Raw genomic sequence first — 16,927 nt, forward strand, 5'->3', positions numbered from 1 at the left:
GATACGCAAATATTCTATACAGCATTAAAAGAACTGATGGAAGAAAACATTTATAACTTGGACTTCACTAACATGAAGAAATGTTGTACATTAAAATATACCAGTAAGAGCACACCCATGTTTATAGCAACGTTATTTACAATAGTCAAAAGGAGGAAGCAATCTAAGTGTCAGTGTAATAGAGATGCAGGAGATGGCCAAATGCCGAGGCAGATAGGGAAGGGTTCCTGGAGAAACTCCGACCCACCCCAGGTTACACCAGACGTAATCACCAAATGTTTGCACCAGACCTTTTGTGCAGATAAGGGAACCTGCACAGGGGGCTTGCCTGGGCATACCCACAGCAGACTGGGGGGCCACATGCCCTGGGGGAATGGGGTGGAGCTACTGGAAATTCACACCTTATGCAGGGGAGGAGCCTGACCTTCAGTTTGTGTCTGGTGGCCCTGGTATTCAATTTGTGAAATGGAAATCTGCTTGCAGAGCCCCTCTCTTTGCTGAGAGCTTTCCTTTCACTGAATAAATTCTGCCCTCCTCACCCTTCAATGTGTCTGCGTGCGTAATTTTTCTTGGTCATGAGACAAAAACCTGGATTTAGCTGAACTAAGGAGCAAAAACCCTGCATCAAATGGATGAATAGATAAACAAACTGTGGTACAACAAAGATTGGTGCAAAAGTAATTGCGGTTTTCATTTAATTTTTAATTGCAAAAACCACAATTACCTTTGCACCAACCTAATATATACATCCAATATTAGTTAGCCTTGAGAAGGAAGGACATTCTGACACATGCTACAACATGGATGACCTTTGAAGATGTTATGCTAAGTGAAATAAGCCAGGCTAGGCACAGTGGCTTATGCCTGTAATCCCAGTACTTTGGGAGGCTGAGGCGGGTGGATCACTTAAGGTAAGAAGTTTGAGACCAGCCTGGCCAACATGGCGAAACCCCATCTCTACTAAAAATAGAGATGGGATGTGGTGGCATGGACCTGTAATCCCAGCTACTCAGGAGGCTGAGGAGTATTGCTTGAACCCAGGAGGCAGAGGTTGGAGTGAACCAAGATCATGGCACTGCACTCCAGCCTGGGTGACAGAGTGAGACTCTGTCTCAAAAAAAAAAAAAAAGAAATCAGTCACAAAACAAATACTGTATAATTGTACTCATATGTGATATTTAGAGTAATCAAATTCATAGGAACAGAAAGTAGAATGATGATTGCCAGCGTATAAGGGAAGAGGGAGTGAGGTGCTATTGTTTAATAGGTAGAGAGTTTCAGTTTTGTAAGATGAAAAAAGTTCTGGAGATAGATGGTAGGGATGGTTGCACAACAATGTGAATGTACCTAATGCCACTGAACTGTACACTTCATAATGGTTAAAATGGTAAATTTCATATTATATATATAGTACCAAAAATTTTAAAATACATATACCAGTTAGAGGGTATATATCAGTAAGAGACTATCAGTTTAGAGACCACCTTGAAATTGTTAGTGCCTCAAGCCACAGCCTGAGAGAAGATATTTATGATAAATATATCTGACAAAAGACTTAAATGTAAAAAAAAAAAGAAAGTCTTCAATCAATAAGAAAAATAACAGAATAAAAATGGGCAAAAGGCTTGGACAGGCATTTCACAAAAAAAGAGATTAAAGGGGTCAATAAGCACATGGATACTCAATATCATATGTCATCAAAGAGGCTGGGTGCGGTGGCTCACACCTGTAATCTCAGCACTTTGGGAGGCCGAGGTGGATGGATCACGAGGTCAGGAGATCAAAACCATCCTGGCTAACATGGTGAAACCCCATCTCTACTAAAAATACAAAAAACTAGCCAGGCATGGTGTCTGGTGCCTGTAGTCCCAGCTACTAGGGATGCTGAGGCAGGAGAATCCTTGAACCCAGGAGGCAGAGGTTGCAGTGAGCTGAGATCGTGCCACTGCACTCCAATCTGGACGACAAGAGCTAAACTCCGTCTCAAAAACAAGCAAATGAACAGACATATGTCATCAAAGAAACATACATTCAAATCACAATCACAAAGATATCACTACTTGCTCAGCAAACTGGCTAAAATTTTTTAGTGATGATACCAATAGATGGTGAGGATGTGGAACAACTGGAACTCTAACCATTACTGGTGGGAATGAAAATAGATACAATCACTTCAGATGTGTTTATTAAAGCTAAAATATGTACACTCTACAAACTGTGGTTCTACTACTTGCCGTATGTCCGAGAGAAGTGAGTGTATAAACCTACCAAAACGTACTGTATTAATCTGTTCTAATGCTGCTAATAAAGACATACCTAAGACTAGGTAATTTATAAAGGAAAGAGGTTTAATGGACTCAGTTCCACATGACTGGGGAAGCCTCACAATCATGGTGGAAGATGAAGAAAGAGCAAAAGGGCTTCTTACATGGCAGCAGGCAAGAGAGCATGTGCAGGGAATTCCCATTTATAAAGCCATCAGATCTCATGAGACTTACTCACTACCACAAGAACGGTATGGGGGAAATTGCCCCTATGAGTCAATTACCTCCCACCAGGTCCCTCCCACGACGTGGGGATTATTACAGTTGAAGCTGAGATTTGGGTGGGGACACAGAACCAAACCATATCACGTACATTAACAAAGATGTACATAACAGCTTTATTTATAATAGTCTCAAGCATGTTTATCACCATTAGAATGAAGAAATACATTTTGGTATATAACGGAATTTCACTGCAGTAAAAAATAACTAAAGCTACACATAACCACACAGATGAATTTCACAGATATACCTTTGAGTACAAAAGAGGATATACTGTATGATTTTATTTATATGAATTTCAAGGACAAGGAAGACTAATCATGGTGACAAATCAGAAGAGTTGGATGTGGCAGGCAGAATATCAGTTTCCCAGAATGTCCCATCTTAATCCTTAGAAACTATAAATATGCTCTGTTACCTGGCAAGAGGGACTTTGCAGATGTAATTAAAGTCACTAATCAGTTGATGTTAAAAGAGAGAGATTATCGGAATGGGACTAATCTAATCATATGGGCCCTTAGAAGCAGAGAACATTCCCTGGCTGGAGGTAGACAGATGTGGCAGAAGAGGAAGTCAGAAGACTCAAAGTGTGGCAAGGACTTGAGTCACTGTTCTGGAAATCATGAGAAGTAGTGAGTTCTACCAATGACATGAAGGCACCTAGAAGCAGTTTCTCCCTTGGGAGTATCCAGACAATAGCCCAGGCCATTCAACACTGACTTTGGCCCTATCAGAAGCTAAGACAAGGTTGGGCACAATGACTCATTCCTGTGATCCCACCACTTTGGGAGGCCAAGACAGAGGGATTGCTTGAGCCTAGGAGTTCAAAAAGAGCCTGGGCAATGTGGTGAGACCCCCATCTCAAAAAACAAAAAAGGCCAAGATAAGATTGGGAACCCAGTCAAGTTTTACCTAGACTTCTCACCTACAGAACTGTGAGGCAATAAATGTGTGTTGTTTTAAGCCACTACATTTGTGGTAATTCATTGCAGCATCCATAGAAAACATATACAGTGAGTATGGACTGGATGGGAATAAAAGTGAGGTCTCTGGAGAGCTAGAAACATTCCGTATCTTCATCAAGTTGTAGTTACGTGGTGGATAAGTATGTAAACATTAATTAAACTGTACACTTCATATTTTAAAACCTAATTTAAAATAGAAAGTGAGCAAGCAATTGATCATCCTTATATTGTTAAGTTACAGCTCTATTGCAGTATGCTCATAGAATGCAGCCTCTATAATTACTTTTTAAAAAATCTTATTGGGATTTTCTTTGTAGACTAGTGCTTGATATATTTTTACAAATGATCCCAAAGCATTTGAAAGAAACTTATTCCCTGCTTTTTAGGAGAAAATATATGGGTGTAAATTAAGATTTTAAATTGTGTTATATAGGAGGAAACACTAATTTTCCTTTTTCTTGTTTCTATGTGGTGGAACTTTCATGAGAGCAAAGCTCCCAGCCTCCTGCAGGGTGGGGGCAAAATGCATCTGTTAATCTTTGAAGGAGTGGAGCCATGCATAGCTCAGTCCTTTTTTCTTCTCAACTTTCCTTAGGATCTACCTACCCACGGGAGAGCACGTATTTTGTTCTGTTCCTTTAAGCTGCAGGTGTCAGAGAGACAAGCCCTGTTGGAGAGGCACGCAGTTGTCCAGGGTGCCTGCTCCAGAGATGGAAAATCTGTCCAGCGGTGGGGTGAAATATTCATAAGCCCACATGGCTCAGAGAGAAGGAACCTCATTCTCTAACAGCTTCACCAGTAATTAAGGCGCTATTTCTATCTCCATCTGCCTAATTCTTGTGTCTATTTCTGGGTTGTTGCATGGGGCCAGAAACGTTGTACAAAGAGTGCAATTTAAGGGGCAAAATAATACCCAGAGATTGTGTTGCTCGAGCCTAAATTCCGGCCTTTGGCTTTGGGTTACAAAAGTCATGTGGGGTCAGGGACTTGCCACGCACAGAGCTGGGTGGCTTTATTCTCAAGAGTGGCTGCTGAGGCCGGGCGCGGTGGCTCAAGCCTGTAATCCCAGCACTTTGGGAGGCCGAGGCGGGCGAATCACGAGGTCAGGAGATCGAGACCATCCTGGCTAACACGGTGAAACCCTGTCTCTACTAAAAATACAAAAAGAAATTAGCCGGGCGTGGTGGCGGGCGCCTGTAGTCCCAGCTACTCCGGAGGCTGAGGCAGGAGAATGGCGTGAACCCGGGAGGCGGAGCTTGCAGTGAGCGGAGATGGCGCCACTGCACTCCAGTCTGGGCGACAGAGCTAGACTCCGTCTCAAAAAAAAAAAAAAAAAAAAAAAAAAAAAAAAAAAAAAGAGTGGCTGCTGAAAATAGAGTCAGGGTTTTTTTGTTTGTTTGTTTGCTCTACCGGAATAGCTCCTAGTTGATGCTAACTTCTGTGGCCTTAACAAACAGGTGCAGTTGAGAGAATGAATCAATTACAGGAACGAAAAATTCTGTTTACAAATCTTTTAGGTATTGGTTGCTGAGGCTGGGGAACTTTTTTTCCTCCTTTTACAGAGTTTCTCAGCTCGCCACTTTTATTCTATTCTATTCTATTCTATTCTATTCTATTCTATATTTTGTTTTATTTTATTTTGAGATGGAGTCTTGCTCTGTTGCCCAGGTTGGAGTACAGTGGCACAATCTCGGCTCACTGCAAACTCCACCTACCGGGTTCACACCATTCTCCTGCCTCAGCCACCCGAGTAGCTGGGACCACAGGCACCCACCACCACACTCAGATAATTTTTTGTATTTTTAGTAGAAATGGGGTTTCACTGGGTTAGCCAGGATGGTCTCGATCTCCTGACCTAGTGATCCGCCCACCTCGGCCTCCCAAAGTGCTGGGATTATAGGCGTGAGCCATCGCGCCCGGCTTCAGCATCTTTCAACTGCAACATAGGTTGTGTTTCACGTTTGTTGTAGGGAACTACTGTGGACAAGAACCAGCTTTAAATTGTTAGTGCCTCTTAAATGAGGAGGTGAAAAACTTGTATACTGAAAACTACACAATGTTGCTAAAAGAAATTAAAGAGGACATCAATAAATGGAAAGACATCCTGTGTTCATGGATTGGAAGACAATATTGTTTAGATGTTAATACTACCCAAAGAAATCAACAGATTCATTGTAAGCCCTACCAAAATCCCAACAACATTTTTTGCAGAAGTAGAAAAATTCATCCTAAAATTTATATGGACTCTTAAGGGACTCTGAATAGCCATAACAATATTGAAAAAGAACAAAACAGGAGGGCTTGGCCAGGCGTGGTGGCTCACACCTGTAATCCCAGCACTTTAGGAAGCTGAGGCAGGGGGATCACTTGTGGTTAGGAGTTCAAGACCAGCCTGGCCAACATGGTGAAACCCCATCTCTACTAAAAATACAAAAATTAGCCAGGCATGGTGGGGAACACCTGTAATCCCAGCTACTCAGGAGGCTGAGACAGGAGATCACTTGAATCTGGGAGACGAAAGTTGCAGTGAGGCAAGATTGTGGCACTGCACTCCAACCTGGGTGACAGAGTGAGGCTCCATTTCAAAAAAAATAAAGGAAAAAACACCTGGGGTAAACTAAAGCATTGAACTGTAGAAAATACTGCAGAGGCCTCAAAAATAGTCAAACTCTGTAAAATATTTGAAGAGATTTATTCTGGGCCAAATATGAGTGACCATGGCCCGTGACACAGCCCTCAGGAGATCCTGAGAACTTGTGCCCAAGGTGGTAGGGGTGAAGCTTGGTTTTATACATTTTAGGGAGACATGAGACATCAGTCAAATACATTTAAGATATATATTGGTCCAGTCTGGAAAGTTGGTGTAGGATATAATAAATTCCTCTTCAAAAGTTTTAGCCTCTAAACTTCCTTTAAAATTCAAGAGGGAGAAAATCGTTAAGTACAATGAGTTCTGAGATCCTCTCCAAAGAACCAATGTATCAGTATGTTCAGCTCCCCTGTTCTTTGTTCTCTATTTTAAAGTTTAACTTCCTCATTCTTTATGTCTCCTTGCCCCTACTTTCAATAAACAACCCCTTCCTAGCCTCTATCACCTGCTCTGTCCTCAGTCACCTGCTCTGTCCTTAGTCATCCTTAGTCACCTGCTCTGTAAGCATCCTTCCTGCCGAAAATACCCCACCACTCTGGCTCTTACCCTTGCTCTCCTTAAAACAGTCAATTGGAATTAGCTTAGACTGTGTGGTCCAACCCTAGCCAATAGGGGAAAGACACAGCAGTAGGGACTAGCCTCTTTAGACATAAGACTCCTTTTCCTTCCCTTGTCCAGTGTGCTCTCGCCATTGCTCCATCTGCGAGATGCACCCTTCCATAGAAGTAAATTGCCTTGCTGAGAAAACTTTTGCCTGAGTGCTATTTTCACTTGGCGGCATGGAGCATTTACTTCCAACACTTGGACCACTTGTTGGGGAGGTGGGTGCTTCCAGTTTATAGGGTTATAGGTAGATTTAAAAATTTTCTGATTGGCAATTGTTTGAAAGAATTATTAACAATAGGGCCAGGCCCAGTGACTCAGGCCTGTAATCCCAGCACTTTGGGAGGCTGAGGCGGACGGATCATGAGGTCAGGAGTTCGAGACCAGCATGACCAACATAGTGAAACCCCGTCTCTACTAAAAATACAAAAAAAAAAATTAACCAAGTGTGGTGGTGGGTACCTGTGGACCCAGCTACTCAGGAGGCTGAGGCGGGAGAATTGCTTGAACCCAGGAGGCAGAGGTTTCAGTGAGCTGAGATCATGCCATTGCACTCCAGCCCATCCCAGGCAACAGTGTGAGACTCTGTCTCAGAGAAAAAAAAAAAGAAGTCGTGGAGACCAAAGCTTTATCTTGCAGATGAAGTCTCCAGATAGCAGACGTAAGTTCTGTATTGATGTGAAATGCTGATTGGCTTTTCCTGAATTCCAAAAGAGAGGAGGGCATACTGAGGCATGTCCGAACTCCCGCTTCCCATCATGGCCTGAACTATTCTTTCAGGTTAAATGTAGAGGGCTCTGACCTGGAAGAAGAAGTCCATTCAGATGGTTGTTGGGGTGGGGGGCTTTGAATTTTATTTTGGTTTACAAAGGTCTCTCTCTGACCTTCTACCACTGCCTCCTTCCCTTCCAAAGCAAAGAGAGGGGCCTTCTTTGAAATTCTCTTGTTTGATTAAGGGAAATTCTGTCCAGAAGGAATGCAATTGCTTTGGACCCCCCTCCCTGGAATCTACATCAACTAGAGAAGATTAACTCATATTGCAGGAGAGGAGAACAATGAAAAGCCACTCAAGACATCAACCTAGACAGACTTTTTGCCTATTTTTTCAACTACAGTAAGAACAGCAAAACAAAAAGTTACAGATCTGTAGGCAAATGAGAAAATTGGAAATTAGAAAGAAAACTCAGTGGGTTGCAGAAACATATGTTATAATGCATATTTTGTAATACAGCCTTGAGAAATGGTCCCCAGCAGGTAGTCTAATGACAATATTCTAATGACATAAAGCAAGTATTTCAACCCCCAAAGCAAGAAAAACACAGGAAGGAAATTCTATGCCAAAATACCAACAGTTGTCACTCTTAATTGTGCATTATTTCTTCCTATGTTTTAGTTTCCTGAATTAAAAAAACAAAACAAAACAAAAAAAAACTTGTCTATGCACTACTTTCAAAATAGCAGCTAAAGCATAGAAAATTTAAAAAATTGTTAAGATAGGTGAGCTGGGCAGCTAGGAGAACTCCTACAGGTTCTGAAGTCCTGAAGAAGCTTCAAGGATTTGAGTCTTGGGGGCAGGCAGAGGGGCTCTCTCCTTCCCGCTGGAATGTGGTTGAGCAGGTTCCAGTGACACCCTTTTTTGTGCAGACCCAGGATCCCAGCCAGGATTACTGCCAGGGTCGGGGAGGAAGAGAACACAGAGAGGCAACAAGAGGGTGAGTTGATATGGAAAAGAGAACACAAAATACATTTCTCCCAGGAATCATCCCGTCTTATCTTTGGCTCTTACTATAGAAGCTGGCATAAAACAATACAGGTCTACTGAGGACTGACTGTGCATGCAGGCGAGTGAACGTGTTACTGGAAACAGGTCCCCATCCAGACCCCAAGAGAGGTTCTTGGATCTTGCACAAGAAAGGACTCAGGGCAAGTATGCAGAGTAAAGTGAAAGCAAGTTTATTAGGAAAGTAAAGGAATAAAAGAATGGACCAGGTGCAGTGGCTCATGCCTGTAATTCCAGCACTTTGGGAGGCTGAGGTAGGTGGATCATGAGGTCAGGAGTTTGAGACCAGCCTGGCCAACATGGTGAAACCCCATCTCTACTAAAAATACAAAAATCAGCTGGGTGTGGTGGCACGTGCCTATAATCCCAGCTACTAGGGAGGGTGAGGCAGGAGAATCACTTGAACCTGGGAGGCAGAGGTTGCAGTGAACCAAGATGGTGCCACTGCACTCCAGCCTGGGCGACAGAGCAAGACTCCATCTCAGAAAAAAAAAAAGAATAGCTACTCCATAGACAGAGCAGCCCCAAGAGCTACTGGTGGTTGCCCATTTTTATGGTTATTTCTTAATTATATGCTAAACAAGGGGTGGATTATTCAAGCCTCCCCTTTTTAGACCATAGAGGGTAACTTGCTGATGTTCCCATGGCATCTGTAAACTGTCATGGCTCTGATGAGAGTGGAGCAGTGAGGATGAAGAGATGTCATTCTCATCGCCATCTTGGTTTTGGTGGGTTTTAGCTGGTTTCTTTATTGCAACCTATTTTATCCTCAAGGTATTATGACCTGCATCTTGTACCAACCTCCTGTCTCATCCTGTGACTTAGAATGCCTAACTCTCTGGGAATGTAGCCCAGGAGGTCTCAGCCTTATTTTACCCAGACTCTGTTCCAGATGGAGTTGCTCTGGTTTAAACACCTCTGACATTTCTTCCCTCCCTTTTATAAGAGAACCCTTAATCATAAGGGTTGCAGAGCGACCAAGATTCATCTTCTGTAACTTCTTCAGACTGAATAGGGTGATGATATTCCTGCCTAACTATGAGAGTCTCTTGTGTTTAGGGTATAGAGGAGCTCAGTCAGAAAGTATCAGTATAGTAATGGCCATTCATAACTCCAAGTTTTGACAAGAGGTGATACCTGGAAGATTAATAAGTGTTTAAGAAATCGTTGAGCAAGCATATCCTTATTCCTACACAGAAAGAGTACAATAGCAATATATTCCACAACAGTAAAGCAAAATAAGTAAAATTATTCCAAGTAAACTAAATTAGAAGGCTTTCCAAGAACTGGGCAACTGTTGGAGCCAAGCTGATGTGGGATCGATAGTTGAGTCCAATGTGCTCAGAATTAGAATATTGATTCACATTTTTACATTACCCATCTGTCTTGTTTCTTTTAAGCTGCAGTCAGGAATGGTTGGTTTACAGGAATAAGCAGGGTTAGCCTAAATTGCAGAAACAAACTTAAAAACAACTGATGAGACTAGAATTTAATAACAAGTGTACCACAGTTTTTGAAACATAATATTTCTCTCTCCAGTTTCCCATTTTTACGAAAGACAAATTATGGCAACACCAATTTACCTTTTCATACTTGACCTAATTATTTGTCTAAAGTGCTTCAAGAATAATTATTTTTTACATAAGCTCTTTGTAAATTGGCTTTGATGGGACTCTGTTCCATAGAAAGAATTTTAGATAGGACTTTTATTAGAGCCGAGCCTTGCCATGGGTTTGTATCCTCAAATACCTATGAATTGAGTAAATTCCTCTCCTCCTGAGGTTCCAAGATAACTTGGGGCCCCTGGGCCTGATAGAAAGTGACATTCTTTACTTACCACCAATCAGAAACCCTATACAGGGACTGTGGAGGCAAGATATGAGGCCAGTTTTCCCAAGGGACTTTTATTGGCTTTACAGTTAAGTTTGATTCCTTAAAGGAAAGCACAATATTCCAGTCAAGGCCTTGGTAAAATAATCAGTTTTTCCAATTGTGCCCTGTTACAAAAGAAAACAGATTCTAATTGCACTTATGCAAATAACTATACTGCCATAAGTTAAGAATACTTGCAACTAGTTTTCAAATTCTGGAGAAATCATGTAGAGAGAAACAAATATGCTCCAAATTTTGTTCACAGAAGTACACTTTACTCAATTGTTAAAAGCTGTAAATAGCTCAAAAGAAAAGTTTCCTTGTCTCTGAAAAACAAAAAAAAGGATCAGCAACATTTTAAGCAAAGTAAAAAAACAAAAGATTACTTTAGACTTCTATTAGTTTACTCCATGCAGTTAACTTCTGTTCTGTTTGATAGCTATGAACATTTCAGCTCTCCATGAGAGTTCTGAAAGTTTTTTCTCTATTCTGATGTCACATTTCCAAAGTTATCAGAATCCTACACTCAAGAACACCTGTTAGAGTTTTATAGTTGATTATAAATCACCTTTTAAAGAGGGTTAAAACAAGACAACAATTGTTTGTGGGTGATGAAACATCTTAGGACAACCACAGTCAAAAACATGATAGACAAAGAAATTTGGTTACCTCTGTGGCATACAATTATTTTATATAACAATTATAATTATTAATAACATACTCTAAGTCATATCATAATTATAGGAGTTTTTCTTAAAAATAATTTTGGAAGGCCGGGCGCGGTGGCTCAAGCCTGTAATCCCAGCACTTTGGGAGGCCGAGGCGGGTGGATCACAAGATCAGGAGATTGAGACCATGGTGAAACCCCATCTCTACTAAAAATACAAAAAATTAGCCAGGCGCGGTGGCAGGCGCCTGTAGTCCCAGCTACTCAGGAGGCTGAGGCAGGAGAATGGCGTGAACCCGGGAGGCGGAGCTTGCAGTGAACCCGGGAGGCGGAGCTTGCAGTGAGCCGAGATCGCGCCACTGCACTCCAGCCTGGGCGACAGCACGAGACTCCGTCTCAAAAAAAAAAAAACAAAAAACAAATTTGGAATACATACCAGTAACATTTATACAAATATAGCCCAAAGAAAACCAAACACCATTTCATATTTGATGATGCTTCCTGTATGACTTTTATACTAAATAAGCCAAATGTCACTGTTGCATTAGTGCATTATTGATGTCAAACCCAGTTCTTAATAAAACCTTATAGACATATCTACCCAATTTTAATGTTTGACCATAAGGTAAGATTCTCATAAACTTTTTATAACCCTTTACAAATGTTTGTTAAAGAGTAGGTCATAAGCAGGGTTTTGCTTTAACAAAAACCTGTTGTGCTTTTATTCCAATGTTTAATTTATGGAAAAACTGAATAATGCCTCTTTAACTTTAGCCAATATATTCACACACAAAATCTCTTACAATTAATTTTTTAAATAAAACTTCCACAACTTTCTTAAAAACCTTCAGCTTTATTCTATCTAACTTAAAACAATCCTCTAACCCTTTAGGGGAAGAAAAGAAAATTCACGGCCGGGTGCGGTGGTTCACGCCTGTAATCCCAGCACTTTGGGAGGCTGAGGCAGGTGGATCATGAGGTCAGGAGATCAAGACCATCCTGGCTAACATTGTGAAACCCCATCTCTACTAAAAAATACAAAAAATTAGCCGAGCGTGGTGGTGGGTGCCTGTGGCCCCAGCTACTCGGGAGGCTGAGGCAGGAGAATGGCGTGAACCTGGGAGGCAGAGCTTGCAGTGAGCTGAGATTGTGTCACTGCACTCCAGCCTGGGCGACAAAGCGAGACTCCATCTCAAAAAAAAAAAATTTCACTTTGCTAACCTTACAGGTGGAACTGTTTCTTTAGTAGTCTTAATTACATGTTACAATGTTAACTCTTAGCAACTTTTATTTTTGGTGAAAAACCTGGTTAGTAAGTGATATTAATTATGTACCAGGTGTGGAGCCTAGGCCACCAGAGGGTCTGACTATTTCCAACATAGCTAGGGGGCATGGCTAACTCCACATGTCCCAGGCCTTATCTAGAATATAATACTCCAAAATAAATTGAACAATTTTTAAAAGCCAAAGAAGCAGTTTATGACTTTACTACATTTAGTAAACCTAATATCTGACCTGCATAATTTAGACCAAATATTTAAATTTTTGAAAATATTTTTATTTTACTAATAGTCTTTAAAACTGTCTTCGTTTCCCAAAGGTTACTTAAGTTACATGAACTAAATAAAAGGCATTATACTTTTTAATTTTCTGACAAAATATTTGATTTAAGCTCTTATTATTATTAAACAAAATTAATCAAAGCTCTTTCATATATAAATGTCACACACAGAACCTATATAAACACACAGACAGACAGAAGATAAAAGACTCATTCCTTAAGCCAGGAATTGGACTCTGAATCCAGGTCACTATTGTGAAAAAAGAAATCACAGCCACATGGTTATAAGGTCAAGTTCCCAAGGACGTACAGGACAAGGAAAAAACCTCATTCAATTTTTTTCAGGGACCTGCAGAAAAGTTCGTAATTTTCCAGTTTGCTGGGCCATCTGAAAACAGGCTTACAGGTGTCCTAAGCCCACGTTTTATCCTAAGGTACCCCTCTTGGTGACAGAACAATACAGAAAGACCCACAAAACACACCAGATTCACTACAGTTTAAGATTAGCCTCGTGAATCCTTTTATCCAGTAATCAAAACTTTATAGGAGATAAACAGTGATTTTTTTTTTTTTTTTTTTTTTTTTTGAGACAGAGTCTCGCTCTGTCGCCCAGGCTGGAGTGCTGTGGCCGGATCTCAGCTCACTGCAAGCTCCGCCTCCCGGGTTCACGCCATTCTCCTGCCTCAGCCTCCCGAGTAGCTGGGACTACAGGCGCCCGCCACCTCGCCCGGCTAGTTTTTTGTATTTTTTAGTGGAGACGGGGTTTCACCGTGTTAGCCCATGTTGGGATGGTCTCGATCTCCTGACCTCGTGATCCGCCCGTCTCTGCCTCCCAAAGTGCTGGGATTATAGGCTTGAACCACCGTGCCCGGCTAAACAGTGATTTTTACCATTCCTTTGCAGTTTGCACAGAGAGAGAGAGGAAAGGGAAGGGAGAAAAGTATTGCTTATGGCAGGGTGGGGAAGGCAAGGTGCTCGGGGAGGCCAGAGAAAGACCCGCCCACTGCAGCAGACACTGAATCAAATTTACCATATAAGATTCTTTCTTATATAAAATTATTTCTCTTTAAGCTTTTTAACCGGCCGGGCGCGGTGGCTCAAGCCTGTAATCCCAGCACTTTGGGAGGCCGAGACAGGCGGATCACGAGGTCAGAAGATCGAGACCATCCTGGCTAACACGGTGAAACCCCGTCTCTACTACAAAATACAAAAAAACTAGCCGGGCGAGGTGGCGGGCGCCTGTAGTCCCAGCTACTCGGGAGGCTGAGGCAGGAGAATGGCGTGAACCCGGGAGGCGGAGCTTGCAGTGAGCTGAGATCCGGCCACTGCACTCCAGCCTGGGCGACAGAGCGAGACTCCGTCTCAAAAAAAAAAAAAAAAAAGCTTTTTAACCTTGAAAAAATTCTTCATAACTTTATTTACATCATTTTTTATTTTCTGGTTCCTTTTACCTGGTTTTATACATAACCTTTTAATAAGTTCTGAATTAGACAAAACTTGTTCACCTTTTTTGTTTTAAAAAAAAGACACACTTTTTTTTTTAAGCAAGAGTGTTTTCCTACAAGATATATTTATTGGAAAATACACAAATAATAAATTATCTGTTATTTAATTTAATATGACTTTATATTCTAAATTGCATCCAGTTTGTATTTATCCCATTACATTTACCTATTTCATTTTAATTGTTTACCTAGATTATTTATAAAAATTATGATAGTCATGATTTAAAGTTATGAAACTTGCATTGCAAAATTACAGCTGAGACAGTGAAAAACAATTTGACCTAACTGACTCCACCTTGCTCTTAACCTCCAAGCTCTCCCTTGTTCATTCCTGGGCATAGGCCGAATGAACTTTTGAAGAAATCTAGTCTAAGATTAGCTTTGAAACAAAGACAATAACAGTCCTTTCCCAAAACAAACCTCCTTCTTGTCTGTGGACTAAACTGCCTCAAGCCACAGGATTAGAAGTTATGGTAATCTTACTAAATTCAAGATGCAGCTATTTTCATTAAACCATATCAATGTCATATTTATTAAAAATTACACAAGCAAAGATCATTACAGTTTTGTAACCCCTATGCCAAATTTTGACACCTTATGGTATTTTGCAGGGATAAGTATAAAATCACTTGATTGATAGAATGCAAACAAAAATGTATGCTGGCAATTCTTAAGACATTTCTAACATCACTTTACCAATAATTTTAAAGCTAGCTTATTTATTAAAGATTTTACTTAAGTTACATAAACTTGAAAAAGCATTTGACTACTCTTCTTTTTTAGTATCTGATTTAAGCACTTTTATTTTTCTTTAAGCCAATTGGAGCTGTTTTATATATTTTTAGTACTGAAACATTGTGTACACAACACATACATACATATAAGGACATATTAGGCATGCCAATAGAAGTACATTTTACAGATTTATAATGCCCACCCCCACCCCCCAACCTTTTTTTCCTATCTTAGACTTTCAGATTCTTGATAACCTGTTTTACAACCCTAGGCAATTGTCAGCTAAATAGCCTTAAATTTGCACATTAAAGAAAACAACCCAGGTGAAAAGCAAATAGCAAAATTTACATCTTAAGGTACAGAGAGAAAAAGCCTGGTGATGTTAGAGGAAGATGTTCTTATTTTTCTTTGAGCCAAATTAAATATAACATTAAACTACATTCGGCCGGGCGCGGTGGCTCAAGCCTGTAATCCCAGCACTTCGGGAGGCCGAGACGGGCGGATCACAAGGTCAGGAGATCGAGACCATCCTGGCTAACACGGTGAAACCCCGTCTCTACTAAAAATACAAAAAAACTAGCCGGGCGAGGTGGCGGGCGCCTGTAGTCCCAGCTACTCAGGAGGCTGAGGCAGGAGAATGGCGTAAACCCGGGAGGCAGAGCTTGCAGTGAGCTGAGATCCGGCCACTGCACTCCAGCCTGGGCGACAGAGCGAGACTCCGTCTCAAAAAAAAAAAAAAAAAAAAAAAAAACAAACAAAAAAAACATTAAACTACATTCTTCCTTAACAAAAGAGTAGCCTCTGTTGCAATAACTATTTTAGTCAAGAAATCCGGTGAAAACAGAATTCAGTCAACTGAGTAGTAAAAGGAAAAAAAACTTTTTTTTGCTACAAAAAAAAGACAAGGTCTTAGGAGAGAAAAACAAACAAGAAACAAAAACATGAAGGCCTTTCAAATACAAACATGCACAAACATACACATCTTGGATGTGCGTGTTTTAAATAAGCAGACTTTCAACCATTGAGCTCCTTGAAAAACTTTTAAAAAAATCTTATTAGCAAATCTCAGCTAGGACAAAAGGTTGCTATTTCAGAGGTACAGCCATTGCTCTTTCAGTTTGGTCTGGCTAGCAAAAAGGTGGCCTTGTTATGTAAATAAAGCCCCTATAGTCATTAAAATTTAAAAAAAATTTTTTTAAGCTGGCTGTTTTCCTACTACGTCAGAGTCCTTGACCCCATAATTCAGGGTTCCCCTTCGGATTTGACTAAGACAGAAACAAACAACAAAACAGTTAAGCAAAACTAACAATGGTCACACAGATTATACAATTTCTGAGTGCTCTAAGTGTACGCAGAAATTAACACCAGCTGGTTGTTAAATACTAACTTTAGTCGTTTAAAAAGAATTTGTAAGACAGAATCCCAAAACAGTTTCTTACCTAGTGATGGGTCTCAGGCTGTAGACTTCCCTGTACCATCCTAGAAGCAGGAAAAAAACAAAACAAAACCGTTTTCCCCATTGCAAGAGAGCTCAAACTCCATTAACACGTCACCTGACTTCCATCATCATGAAAGCAGGAAAACTTGCTTTCCTTGTTGGGAGCAAGTAAAACTCCAACAAAAGAGGTGTTGTACAGCAAAATAAACTTCAGATCTCTACCAAATTTTAAGAGATCAGGGATTTTCTGGAGGGAGTCCTCTCAGACCTCAGCAAATTGTCCTATTGGTTTGAGCCATAAAGTTAGCTCATGCTGGTAACCAAGCACTGACAGATTCGTCAAAGGTCGGGAGCATCTCCACTCAGAATCCATTCATGGTTTCCAAAATGTGAACCCAGAAAATCTGAGACAGGTCTCAGTAAATTTAGAAAGTTGATTTTGCCAAGGTTGAGGACACACCTGTGACACAGCCTCAGGAAGTCCTGAAGACATGGGACCAAGATGGTCGGGGCATAGCTTGGTTTTATACATTTTAGGGAGACATAAGACATGAATCAATATATGTAAGAAGAGCATCGGTTCAGTGGGGAGGGAGCTTCCGGGT

General features: G+C 40.9%; 1 protein-coding gene across 17 annotated transcripts in view; it reads right to left on the reverse strand.

Moving 5' to 3' along the window:
• Positions 1 to 2,636: 2,636 nt before the first annotated feature.
• Positions 2,637 to 16,927, reverse strand: part of APOL6 (apolipoprotein L6) — a 30,896-nt gene continuing 16,605 nt past the window's right edge. For 3 of the 17 annotated variants that reach the window (XM_077949852.1, XM_077949850.1, XM_077949849.1), the window contains 2 exons: positions 16,324 to 16,363; positions 6,185 to 8,431 (listed from right to left, as the gene is read on the reverse strand). In XM_077949852.1, coding sequence (XP_077805978.1) covers positions 16,337 to 16,363 — 27 coding nt within the window. In that variant the 3' untranslated portion in view covers positions 6,185 to 8,431; positions 16,324 to 16,336. Of the gene's footprint in view, positions 4,583 to 4,875; positions 5,293 to 6,184; positions 8,918 to 11,347; positions 11,479 to 14,987; positions 15,320 to 15,500; positions 16,364 to 16,927 lie in introns of those variants that run through there. The other 14 variants (XR_013399179.1, XR_013399171.1, XR_013399170.1 and 11 more) reach the window with 10 other exon arrangements.

The sequence above is a fragment of the Macaca mulatta genome, chromosome 10, assembly GCF_049350105.2.
Source record: "Macaca mulatta isolate MMU2019108-1 chromosome 10, T2T-MMU8v2.0, whole genome shotgun sequence".
NCBI classification, from domain to species: domain Eukaryota; kingdom Metazoa; phylum Chordata; class Mammalia; order Primates; family Cercopithecidae; genus Macaca; species Macaca mulatta.